This window comes from Lissotriton helveticus, chromosome 11 (genome assembly GCF_964261635.1).
Source record: "Lissotriton helveticus chromosome 11, aLisHel1.1, whole genome shotgun sequence".
NCBI classification, from domain to species: domain Eukaryota; kingdom Metazoa; phylum Chordata; class Amphibia; order Caudata; family Salamandridae; genus Lissotriton; species Lissotriton helveticus.
In genome coordinates, this window is record NC_136072.1 from 1,027,960,831 (window position 1) to 1,027,975,022 (window position 14,192).

At 49.3% G+C, this 14,192-nt stretch overlaps 1 protein-coding gene across 2 annotated transcripts in view; it reads right to left on the bottom strand.

Annotated features, from left to right (window-relative positions):
* Nucleotides 1-14,192, bottom strand: part of TRAFD1 (TRAF-type zinc finger domain containing 1) — a 239,071-nt gene that overhangs the window by 10,490 nt on the left and 214,389 nt on the right. For both annotated transcript variants that reach the window (XM_078667427.1, XM_078667426.1), the window contains exon 11: nucleotides 1,140-1,209. In XM_078667427.1, coding sequence (XP_078523553.1) covers nucleotides 1,140-1,209 — 70 coding nt within the window. The remainder of the gene's footprint in view (nucleotides 1-1,139; nucleotides 1,210-14,192) is intronic.

The following is a 14,192-nucleotide window of genomic DNA, read 5'->3' on the forward strand; positions in this document are numbered from 1 at the left end:
AATTGGTACAGACCACAGGGGGTATCACGCGGATGATGAACGGCTCCACATACCGTCCGCTGGGGCCGCTCATCCAAATCTATAAGGCACAGGCCAGGGGTGCTACCATGTATGGTGCGGAACTGTGGGGACATACATCTTGCCGCAGTTTGTCTTTAACTGAGAATAATTTCATCAGGCAGATAGTTGCACTTCCGCCCAGCACCCCACTCCTCCCCCTGAGGCTAGATCTGGGTCTGCGACCAATAGCTGATGAACTAGGTTTGAGACCCATATCCTTCTGGCGAAGGCTATGGAGTAGTGAAGAACTTCTTGCCTATAGGTCGGAATTGATGGAGCTATTAACTCACCCAAAAGCGCTATTGATCCCCTGGATAAAATATATCCAGAAATCCTGTATGATCCTGGGGTTTCCTGACCTCTGGTCCAACCCCGCTAATGCCTCATTAAACATCCCAAAGAGAGCTCTGGCCATCGCTTACCATGAACAAAAACTAGCCATGGCCCTAAACAGCCAGGGTGAAGGGTCATTAACCTCTGCATTTGTGCAAACCAAGGATTCGTATAGGTTGGAGAGGGTTTTAGACGCTATTTCCCCCGTGTTGGCCAGGAAGCTGTTTCTCCAATGGAGATATGGAACATTGCCACTACGATCTTTTACCAGCTCCTGGTCAGCACCGCCTTCCACAAAGCAGTGCCCGGGCTGCGCAGGCGTGGAGGAAAGCGATCTACACGTGGTCCTGTTTTGCCCAGTGTATAAGGCAGCGAGGAAATATTGGCTCCTACCATTGATTTGAAACCTGGGTTGTAGGGAGTACCTCCCAATGTACAGAATTTTAAAAACCGATGCTTCAAGCCTAACTGTGTTTGTAATGGCAAAATTCCTTACCAATGTCTGGCACACTCGCACCCGTATTCTGAAGACGCAGGCTCCCTCCCAATGTTAATGTCTACAGTTTTAAATGTAATTTTATTACCACGTAATTTCAAGGTTTTATATTGTACAAGTGTGTATTGATTGATTATGCATGTTGATTTTATAGTGATTTATATATGTTTTATTGTATATCTTTGATGGCCAACGGCCGAAATAAAGATTGAATGATGAAAATACAAATTAGATTAGATACACAAATTACCTTGGTGTTCCTGCCAGCGTGGACTACATTGTTTCGAGTTGTAGAATGTGTGGATTGATCATCCTTCCAACTATGAAATAAATATAAAAATAATACATTTAAAAAACAAAACAAACATTGACGCACAGCCATTTCATACAGTTTGCAGAAAACAAAAGCAAGTCTGGAATGATCTTATGGGCTTATGGTACGGGGAATTCTCCTAATCGAATTAAGTAACCTGGAAGGGTCAAAGGGGACAAGGGTGTGACTGAAAAACTCCCATTAGGCAGGTGTATAGAGACAATCAGTGCTAGTCAACAGAAGGAACAGTTTAGGATTGGTGGCATATACATATACTGTGTGCCCCTGAAGCAACATTCCTGTTTGAAATCCCAGAGTTTATGAGCAAAAGCACAGTGCCCCGCTCTCAAGAAAAGAGGAGGGTAGCCAGGGATGTCCAACAACCAAGACCCGGTCATCATTCTGGTAAATGAAGAATCGAAGCTCGAAAGCAATAGCTGGAAGTCTCACCAGATCAATCGCTGTAGGAGCGGAGCTGTGTCAGTGAAGTACAAACTGGATTAAGAAAGCGAGGCTTGGCTGTACTCAAAAGTGGCTCCCGAAACAGGTTAAGACATTAGATGACAGTTGAGGAAAGGCACCATTAGTCTCTTGATGAAAACATTCTATGTACATAAATCCCTTTTGTAGTCTTCCTACTATACACAGTAACCATTTACAGCATCGGCTGCATGAGTGCAGGGTCAGTGGCGAGTGAGTGGTAACCATATATAGAAATAACCAGTGGGAAAATATTAGTATGGATTAGGGACTGGAAGGAAAATAACCCTTTATTCCTGCAGCACAAAGGAACAACGATTGGAAATGCAATTGGTCTCGCATTTGCTTAATTTGCGTTATAAATGACAATGTCTTACCCATATGTTATGGAGTGTATGTTTTTGGTGTACAGTGGAATTCTGTGGGTTGGACTTTAATGGTAAGTTGTGGAATTATAAAGGAAATATGTGGAATATATAAGGAAATATAAGGAAATATTATTGTGGAAATATAAAGGGCAAGATGGCCGCCTGGTAGGAGCTCCCAGTGCTGGGGATCCCCTGTTGGGAATTATCCCTGACAGCACCCATCTTTGGCGAAGAAAAAGAGTAACTGGTCTCACTCAAAAGTAACTGGAACGTCGATGAAATTTGCGTACCTGGAGCACTGGCGACTGGGACCCTGCAACCCTCACCGGAACATTGGAGGAACACTGCGGTCGCTGAGGAGGCTGGTAGCGGCTAGTGAGCAGGAGGCTGTGGGCATCAGAGAGGCGCTGTTCGTTGGGGCCCCCGACACTGCCTGCCTGTTGACCACCGGTCACGGGCGGTCACGTCTGGCACCGCCCGCAAGGCATCGGCTCCTCTCCGGTCTCCCCCAGTGGCGGGCTGGAGCCTGTCGGTACTGCCTGCCAGTGCTGTGGACGCTGCCGTGCAGCCCGTTGAAGTAACGTTGCAGGCGGGGGCCTCGACACCGCCACGACACTCCCCCGACACGGCCGTGCACCCTTGGGTCGCCTGGAGCCTGTAGAACGGAGGTGCTGCGGGAGGTGGCCGACGGTGGAGGCGGCGGGCACTACTGGGGCCACGGAGGACTGGATCCCTCCGCTGGAGCGCCAACCCCCGGTCTACGCGACCAGCGCCTGGAGACATCGGAGCGGAGATCGGGAGCCAAAACCGGGAAGTCGGTGGAGCGCCTGATGGCGGCTCTGTAGAGGTGCTTCTGGTTCGGGGCATTGGCGCGCTGTTGGATCGGTGCCCTGAGGCGGGCGGGAGTCGGAGGGGCGTTGACGGACTACAGGAGCTTGTCCCGTCCGTGCCGAGTGCTGGGGGCGATCTGAGGAGTGGCGCCGCCGCCCGGGGAGCTGCCGGTGAGGAGCCCTGAGGCAGGCGGGATCAGTGTGGACGGCGGTCGACGGGAGCTTGCCCTTGCGGCGCCGGGAGCTGGAGGTGACGCCGCTCAGGGGGGGGGGGATGCCTGGGTGAGCTCTGGGGCGGATGGAGATGCACAGGGGAATTGCAGGATGGGGAGATAGTCATCGGGAGGCACACTGCAGCATTCATCGAGGAGATGGGGAGTGCAGCCCTGATGCTCTGACCATACACGAACATTGTCCAGCAACCTGCCAGAGGTCGATGCACATGGCAGCTGTGTACACTGACTAGACCATCGTTGAATAACCTTGCTATCAACACCGGCGCACTTGCTGAGCAGAGCTCACAAGGAATCAATCAATCAATCAAGGCATTTATAGAGCGCACTACTCACCCGGAGGGTCTCAAGGCGCTTGGGGGGGGGGGGGGGGGGGGGGCGCTACTGCTCGAACAGCCAGGTCTTGAGCTTCTTCCTGAAGGAGAGGTGGTCTTGGGTCAGGCGAAGGTCGGGAGGGAGGGTGTTCCAGGTCTTGGAGGCCAGGTAGGAGAAGGACCTTCCTCCTGTTGTCGCTCTTCGGATGCGGGGGACGGCGGCGAGGGCGTGATTGGTCGATCGGAGGTGGCGTTTGGGAGCGTAGAAGTTGAGGCGGTTGTTGAGGTAGCTCGGGCCATGGTCGTGTAGGGCTTTGTGTGCGTGGGTGAGGAGACGGAAGGTGATTCTCTTGTTGACGGGGAGCCAGTGCAGGTCTCTCAGATGTCCGGAGATGTGGCTGCGTCGGGGGATGTCGAGGATGAGTCTGGCTGAGGCGTTCTGGATCCGCTGGAGTCTCTTCTGGAGCTTGGCGGTGGTTCCGGCGTAGAGGGCGTTGCCGTAGTCCAGTCGGCTGGTGACGAGGGCCTGGGTGACCGTCTTCCTGGTCTCGGTGGGGATCCACCGGAAGATCTTCCGTAGCATGCGCAGGATGTTGAAACAGGACGCGGAGACGGCGTTGACTTGTCTGGTCATGGAGAGGGAGGAGTCCAGGATGAAGCCCAGGTTGCGTGCGTGGTCTGTCGGTTTGGGTGCGGTGCCCAGGGCGGGGGGCCACCAGGAGTGGTCCCAGGCGGAGGGCAAGGAGCCTAGGATGAGGACTTCCGTCTTGTCTGCGTTCAGTTTCAGGCGGCTGGTCGTCATCCACTCGGCTACGTCTTTCATCCCTTCGTGGAGGTTGGTTCTGGCGGCGGCGGGGTCGTTGGTCAGGGAGAGGATCAGCTGGGTGTCGTCGGCGTAGGAGATGATGTTGAGGTTGTGTTGGCGTGCGATGGCCGCAAGGGGGCTCATGTAGACGTTGAAGAGGGTGGGGCTGAGCGAGGAGCCCTGAGGAACGCCGCAGATGACTTCCGTGGCTGCAGATCTGAACGGTGGCAGGCGTACTCTCTGTGTCCTTCCAGCGAGGAAGGAGATGATCCACTCCAGAGCCTTTTCCTGGATTCCAATGTTGCTGAGGCGCTGCACTAGGGTGCGGTGGCAAACAGTGTCGAACGCCGCGTAGAGGTCTAGGAGGATGAGGGCTGCTGTTTCGCCGTTGTCCAGCAGGGCTCGGATGTCATCGGTGGCAGCGATGAGGGCGGTCTCGGTGCTGTGGTTGGCTCGGAAGCCAGACTGTGAGGGGTCGAGGGATCCATTCGTCTCGAGGAAGGCGGCCAGCTGCTTGTTGACGGTCTTCTCGATGACTTTGGCTGGAAACGGGAGGAGCGAGATGGGGCAGTAATTCTTGAGTTCGGTGGGGTCCGCTGTTGGTTTCTTTAGTAGAGCGCTGATTTCGGCGTGCTTCCAGCTCTCAGGGAAGGTGGCGGTGTCGAAGGAGGTGTTGATGATGTCCCGCAGGTGGGGTGCGATGACAGCGTCGGCCTTGTTGAAGACGTGGTGAGGGCAGGGGTCTGTCGGAGATCCGGAGTGGATAGAGTTCATCGTGCAGATGGTGTCTTCTGTGTTGATCTGGGTCCAGGCACTGAGGGTGGTGGTGGGGGGCGTTGGTGCGGTCGTGGGGAGCGTGGTTTGTGGGCTGAAGCTGTTGTGTATGTCAGCGATCTTGTTGTGGAAGTAGGAGGCGAGGGAGTTGCAGAGGTCTTGCGACGGGGTGATGTCGTTGATTCCGGCGTTGGGGTTGGAGAGCTCTTTCACGATGTTGAAGAGTTCCTTGCAGTTGTGTGCGTTGTTGTCCAGCCGGTCCTTGAATGCTGATTTCTTGGTGGCGTGGATCAGTTGATGGTGCTTCCGGGTGGCGAGCTTGAGGGTGGTCATGTTGTCCGGTGTTGGCTCCTTTCTCCAGGCTTTCTCGAGGGCTCGGCAGTTCTTCTTGGAGCTCTTGAGTTAGTCGGTGAACCATGGGGCCTTCTTGCTGCCGGGTCTGCTAGGCGGGGTCCTCAGTGGGGCGAGGTCGTCTGCGCAGTTGCTGATCCACTTCGTGAGGTTGTCGGCGGCCTGGCTGGGGTTCGCTGAGCTGGCGGGAGGGTGTTGGCTCAAGGAAGTGGCGAGCTGGTCTGCTGTGATCTTGTTCCAGTTTCTTCGAGCAACCGGTTGCTGGTGGTGGTGGATCGTGGATCTTCTGAAGGTGAAGTGGACGCAGCTGTGGTCCGTCCAGTGGAGTCCGGTGGCGTGGCTGAAGACGATGTCCTTGCTGGAAGAGAAGACAGCGTCGAGTGTGTGTCCGGCGAGGTGGGTGGGGGTGGTCACCAGCTGCTTGAGTCCGAGGATGGCGAGGTTGTCAAGCAGGGTGGTGGTGTTGCGGTCGTTGTTGTTCTCCAGGTGGAAGTTGATGTCCCCCAGGAGGATGAAGTCAGCGGAGGGGAGGGCGTGCGGGCTGATGAAGTCGGCGATGTCTTCGCTGAATTGTGTGGTGGCGAAGGTATTTATTTACCCCACTCGCCTGTTCACATATTTGAAAAACCTTATTTGAAAAGCCTCCTTTGTTCAAAATGGCCGGGGTCATAAAGCTGTAGTAATAAATCCCCTCCTATACCTCTGTTGCTCACGAGGCTCCTCAACCTAACTCCCCCACACAAGACCTCCATTGCAGAGATAAGACTCCCTCCCAGCAAGCCAGGATCTGGGCCTGCTCAAATAGAAACTGAAACTGTACTTCCCTGTTCTCAAAGCACCACAACAGACAGAGGACTACCGTCTCCATCTTCCCTATTGGGCGGCCATTTTAGACTGGTTCCTCTCTCTCTTTGGCGGCCATCATGGACTAGTCATTTCCACTATCTGGCCATTCCCTAAGACCTGGCCTTTTTAGATAGCGCACTTTACATAGCTCTGTATTCAAACCCTCGTGTGATTAAGTGCCTGCCTATTTTTGCAGTACTATACCTCTATTTGTATTTTGTAAATTTTTACTTACATTTACTTTGTGTATTTAAACATTCGTGTGATTAAGTGTCTGCCTTTATTGCAGTATTATACCTCTACTTGTATTTGGTACATTTTTTTTTTTGTAACCTGCACACATCTCACTTTTCGTCACTGGTAATGTACCGAGCGCTACCTCAAATTTTTCTGGCGGATCACTAGTATCAATATTGCTTCGTGCAGCTTTTTGGTGACACCGGTATTTTGTTTCAGTATATCATCAATATTATTCTTTTATTTGGGTACAGGGCATCTCTGTAAGCTGCACCTATTTCACTTTTATGCTACACTTTTATGGATATGCACCGTTTGATAACACTTATATTTTGGTATATTTCTGTACATTGTGTAAGCTGTACCGTCTGCTACCTCATATATCTTTGTTCATTTGTGTACATTGTGTAAGCTGCACCAATTCTCACTGTTTATTTTTGGTTTGCACAGATTGCTACCTCTATATTTTGGTTATTTTGTTACACACTAGTGTCACTTGTGTACCACGTAACTTACTGTCTGCATTGTGCTTTGCACAGATTGCTACCTCTATATGTTGGCTATTTTTGTTACTCACTAATGCCACTTGTGTACCATGTAACTTACTGTCTGCTTTGTTCTTTGCACATGTGTATCACTATCGTCCAACCTCCCATACCCACCTTTACCGCCACACCGACCTATACCGCCATCCCAACATGGAGCCCATCGGCAAGCACACATAAAATCAACTACCCATCCACACTCACCAAAAAAGCTGCTAAACGCTTTAAACACAACTTCCTGAGGTCCCACCCTGAAACCCCCTTTGTCGACACCTACTTCTCTCCGGTCAATGGATCCCTGAACATCGATATCATCTTCCACACCACTCGCAGAGCTCAATGGAGAAAAACGTTCCTCACCTTACTCACTGTCTCCACCACCAGGAAATCCGCTCATGGCTTAACTCTCTCCATCACACCATCCCAACTCTTCCTAGGCAGAACCACCATTACTATCTACAATAACGGGATTGTCCTAATTCAATCCACAGACAGGAACCTGGAACTACTAGACAACCTGTTCCCCACTTTCAAAGAGAACCTCTCCAACCTTCGGACTTCCACTCACATCCCCTCCAGTAATATCACCCCGGACTTCACAGCCCTTCTAACCCAGCTCAGCACCAGATCGACATGCACCTCACCACTTCCCCCATCACACCAGTCACTCGCCCACCTGCTGTAACCACCCCACACTCCTCAATCACAGACACAAACATCTCCCCCTCATACACCAGCCGCCCCCACACCTCCATCCCTGGGACCCCCACTCATAACACTCCCACTCCTCTTCTCCCCCCTGACATCACAGACCCCACCCACAACCCCTCTAACCTAGTTCAGCACCAGAACGACACACATAGCGACAAATCCCACCCTCTGTCCCCCCCCCTTCTCTCAGCCCCCACTCCCACACGCTAACTAACCATGCAGAGCACATCACATCTACTATCTTAACTCCCCCTCCCCACGACAGGACCATCTCCAACCCCATCTCCCTCCCCACTCTCAGCCCTCACTACCCGTCAGGCTCCCCCATCACCACCATCATACACTCCACTTCCACCCCGCTCTCTCCGCCTGCCACGAATTCCCTCCTCTACGCCACCAACTTCCTCCGTACTTCATCCACTCCCATCGCCCCCTTACCCTCTCTCCTCCCTAACACCAACCCGTACGACGACATCACGGAGCCCTGCATGAACACCAACCCTCCCCCCCACTCGCACGATAAGCCCCAGGTCAGCCACTCACCCTTGACTTCCACCCCCAGCACCAGCACTAACACTTATCCCACGCTGGAAAACATTATGTCCTCCCTCCTACAACTCAAAGAAGAAATTCACACCATCAAAGAAGACATGCACACCATCAAAGAGCTACTCACCACACCCACTAGACTCACCTCACTTACCACCACCCCCCCTCTCAACTTGCTCTCCTCCCGTCCTGACAAGGCTCCTAAGCTACGTCCCTCACACAGGACCGCGATCCATGCCCACAATCGCACCCGCCGCCCTCACTGGACCGCGATCCCTGCCCACAATCGCAACAACCGCCCACGTCGCACATGCAACCCTCTTTCGGATCTCGACACTCTCTCCCTCCTCCGCTCCTACGACCCAGCTCCCCTAAACCACACAACCGCCTCGCACCTCCCAATTCCCACGATACACTCAAATCCCCGCAGACCCTCCACTCTAAACAACAGAATCTCCGTCCCGAATAACCTTAGAAAAGTCCCCCTCTCTCTAGTACCCTCTTCCTCCCCTGACACACCACGTCTCAAATGCACTCTCCTAAACTGCAGATCGGCTTCTAGACACTCCTCCGCCATCGCTGATCTCATCCTAACATTGGACCTTGACCTAATCATCCTGACTGAAACCTGGCTAACCGAATCTTCTACACCTATAATGGACATTCTGGTTCCCCCCAACTACCTCATCATTAGGCTTGACAGGTCTGGCAAGATAGGGGGCGGAATCGCATGGATATACAGGAACAGCCTCTGTTCTGAAAGTCTCCGCGCCTTCCCTACCCTCTCCAACTTCCTACGAATACATCTGCCTCGATATCATCAGTGATGGCAAACCGATATGTTCTCTTCATGGCATTTACCACCCACCCAGAGACAACCTCATCTTCGCCCAACAAATCATGGACATGATTTCAACCAACGCCGGACGACAGCTCACCCAAATATACCTTGGTGACTTCAACCTCCATTGGAACGATCCCAATGATGCGGTGGTAAATAGTCTTAAAAGCTTCCTCAGCGCCCTGGACCTCACACAATTATGCAACAGCCCGACCCACGAGAAAGGTTCTATCCTCGACCTTATCATCGCCAAAGAGGACGCTACTCAACTTGAGTCTATCCAACCCTGTGACTGGTCAGACCATCATATTGTCACATTCCACATCAATGAAAAAGTCAAACTCAACTCGGTTCAACCCTCCAGACCTAAAGTCTGGAAAAAGAGACCTGAAAAAACTCAACCCATTCTCCATACCCCCGAACAGCCGCGACCTCCTACTCCCGCCTACGGGCGCAACAGATGTCCAATCCCTGACTGACCACTATCTCAACACCATGACCTCAATAATTAATGAGGCTGCTCCCATGCAGCTAAAAAGAGTCTCAATGAAGATAGACGAGCCATGCGAATGGCAGAGCGCACCTGGAGGGCAGCTCCCTCTGCACTGTACCTGAAAACTCTGAAGAAAAAGAGAAACGCCTACTTCAGGAAAATAAAGCGCTCAAAAGCAAACTTCTTCAGCCTCCAGCTCGACCAAGCAAAAAACCGCCCAAGAAAACTGTTTGAGTTAATCAGAACACAATCCAAGGAACAACCCCAAACTCTCAGTACCTTGCACGAAGCACCCACCTGTGAAGACTTCGCCGCTTTCTTTACCCAAAAAACTGACAACATAAAGAATGATCTCCGCACTGACGCAAGACTCCACACCACACTCAACTGCATAACACCCACCGAACCTAAAAACAATGCAACATGGTCAACCTTTGAAACCTACTCCGAAGAAGAAATAGGCAAACTGCTCAGCACCTTGAAACCTTCCAATCACCTCACGGATCCCCTCCCTGCTAACGCTGTCAAAGATTTCACCCCAATGCTCCTTCCACTCTGGACTAAAATTATCAACAGCTCGCTCCAAGAAGGAACCATCCCTGACTCCCTCAAAGTTGGACAAGTCACACCTTTGCTAAAGAAACCTACTGCAGACCCATCCGACCTAAACAACTACCGACCCATTACCAATATTCCCACTCTCGCCAAATTATTGGAAAAATGCGCACAAGTACAACTGACTAAACACATTGATCTGTTTGATCTCCTCAACCCTCAATCAGGCTTCCGAGCAGGACACAGCACTGAAACTGCTATGACTCACATAATTGACGACGCCCTGCAAATGCTAGATCAAGGTGATACCTGCCTCCTCATCCTTCTTGATCTCTCTTCAGCATTCGACACTGTTAAACATGAGAAGTTACTCGATCTTTTGAACACAAGAATGGGTCTTTCTGGGACTGTTCTCAAGTGGTTCACCTCCTTTTTACACAACAGGTCGCAGAAATTCAAGAGTAACAACCTGATGTCCTCTCCAATACCTGTTTCGTTAGGCGTCCCCCAAGGATCCTCCCTATCACCAACTTTGTTCAACCTAGTTATGGAACCTCTCACCACCTTGCTACAAGCATCCAATGTACTTTTTCACATGTACGCAGATGACACCCAACTATATCTCAAATTACAATCCCCCAATGACATCTTACTCCTGAACTCAACTATCAGAAGCACCCAATCCTGGCTTGCTGATAATCATCTCAAACTCAATGCTCTGAAAACAGAATTCCTGCTAATCTCACCTCCCGCGAAGATCTCTACCACTCAAACCTGGCTTAAATAGTTAACTGCACTCAATGTCCAACCCACCATAGTGGATTCAGCGAAATCCCTAGGCATAACTCTCGACTCCAATCTCAACATGCAGCATCATATCAGCAAGGCTACTAAGGGAGCGAACTTCCAAATCAATACCCTGAGGAAACTTAAACCCTTCCTACCAGCCAAAGACTTCCAAACTGCAGTACAAGCACTAGTAATCCCGCGAATTGAATATGGCAGCACCGCCCTCTGCGGTCTCCCGTTAACCACTACTGCACCCCTAAGAGCTTCTCTAAACGCTGCAGCGAGACTCATCACTGGATCAAAAAAATACTCGCATATCTCCCCTGACTTGAAATCACTGGACTGGCTGCCTTTTGAAGCCAGAATACATCTGAAAATCGCCTGCATGACACACAAGGCTCTACACCTGAGCTCTACCCGATACCTCACTCAGAAGCTGTCAATCTCTGGCGGCTCTAGAAACACTAGAGGCACAAACAATCTTCTGCTAAAACCTCGAAGATTCCGGAAGGAAAAAACTTATAAACGCTCTCTCTCAGGAATGGCACCCAGGATCTGGAACTCACTCCCTCCTGAAACCAGGCTCATCTCCTCCATCACACTTTTTAAGAAATAAGTAAAAGCCATTCTTATGGCCAAATATACTTGACCTATTAGGGTGGATCTGTAAAGACTCTACACCAATCTGTTTTATTCTGTTCGAACTCTACGACTATGTATTTCACCTGTATTATTGACGTTACTGACTATCTATGCACACATTTATCTGTAATATTTATATTATTGATGTACCTGTATTACTTTGCTCCCTCACGTACATACCCTTCCCACTTATTATGTTTAATTTCACTCTCTTGTTGGTATTCCCGGCTTTGTAAAGCGCTCGGATATCTGCAAAGATCTTGTTCGCGCTATATAAAACGTTCAAATAAATTGTGTGGCGTGGAATTGTGTGATGTGGAGTGTATTTGTGTAGTGTAATTAAATGGCATGGTGTGGAGTCGAATTATGTGAATAGTAATTAAGTTGTATTGAGTGTACTGGAATTATGTGGAGTGGGATTGTGTTATGGAGTGTAATTATGTGGAACAGTATTTTGTGGAGTGGTATGTATATGGTAGGAGTTTAATTATGTGGTGTGGTGCTGAATTTTGTGGCATGATGTGGAATTCTGTGGAGAGGATTGGATGTACAGTGTTGTGTAATTCTGTTGAGTTGAATTATGTAGCTTGGCGTCAAATTATGTGGTGTGTATTGGAAATGTGTGGAGTTGATTTGTGTAGCGTGAAATTGTGAGGATCACTTTGCCTTTTTGGTGATTAAAAAAAAACCAAACAGGTAGGCGATAAGCTTTAGATCGGTGTTTTTGGGTGTAAAAAAAAAAAAAAGGAGGAGGGCGAAAGGAACAGAGGGAGGAGGCAGTGTGTAGAAGCAATGGGTGACAGAGGAAGGTTGTGGGAAGCAATGGGGGTTGTGGGGGTTGCGGGTGGGGAACAGCAACAGACTATCCCATTCACTTTCCCCCAACCGGAGAAGAGCTATGATGGGGAGAACAGAGAACTCAGTAAGGACCCAGGGGATTCACTAGTCAAAAGAAACAGAAGAGCTAGCCATGAAGAAAAGCTGTGTAACTTATGGAAAGATATATACCCACACACACACATAAACACACACAGACACAGACAAAAATCCAACACAGATATGCGGTCTCATGCAGCAAAGTCAATACTTGCTGTAAAAGCACGATAGAAATATTACCTTGTTTAACACAGCCTTTGCAGCCAAGATCAGGAGTTAAACTGCTGCTGTAAACAGAGCACGCTCCCACCCCATTGCCCAATTCAACAGCACAGTCTGCTTGCATTTGAGACTGACCTTTGGTGCATTACCCATAGGGCTGCCCTTAAATCCCTCATGCTTCAACACTCTAAAGATGATCAGCCTGATCTTATTTTTTTCAAGGAGGCAGAGACAAATGTGTTTTGTGTTTCTTGAGCACATTTGGCTCGATAACTCATGCGATAAAAATGCTGCATTTTAATAAAGAGGGTAACTTTACCCTATGCACAATGTTCTCTAGAAAAGGTCAAGTTCTCAAGAATTGGCTATAAATGTGTCGCAAGAAGAAACGTTATTTTTGGAGCAATCTGGCACACATGTTAATAGATACTAATGTTAAACGAAATCCATCATGAGACAACGGCCTGAAGCATTTAAAAATGTAAGTACAATTACAATGTGCAGATTATGTACAGATGCAATAGTATAGTTCTCAACATAGGTGGTCAACCTTGAACTCTGGTAAAACAACCTGTTCTTGTTTTACGTTCATATTCTTGAAAAGAGATACTCCCTGTTAAGACTTATTCGCCTGAATAACAGTCACTGCACTCTAATCGAGTATGTTACCCACTCTACTATTCCATTCCAAAATGTTGGCTTCGCAAAGGTGTATAGCGCCACAGTAGGACGCGGAACTCCAAGCTAAGAACTCTCCAAGGAAACCTTGGACCCACTCTGGTGCTTCAGCATGGTTTAAAGGCAGATCAATTGCTGTGCAGAAGGTGTCTGTGTGGCTCTGTTCTTGTGACTGGAGGCAGGATTATTTTTATGGGAGTAGCATGTGACTATGCGTCAGTTCCTAGCTATGAAAGTACTGCATAGGTAACTTAGAAATATTTATAAAACTAAAAAGGAAGTAGTGCAATTAAAATGAACTTTTAGAGTAACAAACTCACAAGGACAGAACTTAAAGTTCTAAACAAGCATTTGCAATGCAATAGGGCTCGCATTTATGAGAGTTTGAGCTATTAGCATTGTAAATGACAATGCCTTTTATGTTTTTTTTTTAAAACGGATAAATAAAGGGCATTGCCATTTACAATGCCAGCAGCTCTAACTTTAACAAATGCGAGACCTATTGCCACGTTTGCAGGCTCTAGAAAATCTACCCACGTGCTGTGTATTTGCTGGTGGCTTCACCCAGGGAAGTAATATTTGTTTAAGAATGTATGCAAATAATTAGGGATGCTAACAATAGATGTGGAAGAGCAAACATGACCACATAAGGGGCTAGAGAGTACCCATAATAGAAATGTGAGCATATTTTGACAAACTGGGGATGATAAACCTTGTGCTGATAATCTTGCCTTAGCAGAGAGCTTCTCAGGAATACAAAATAGCTGCTGCAGAGTGAAATGATAGATGTGCCACAGCTAGGTGTGTCATTTACTGTATGCGAAATGTGACCAGAGACTTAAACACGCAGG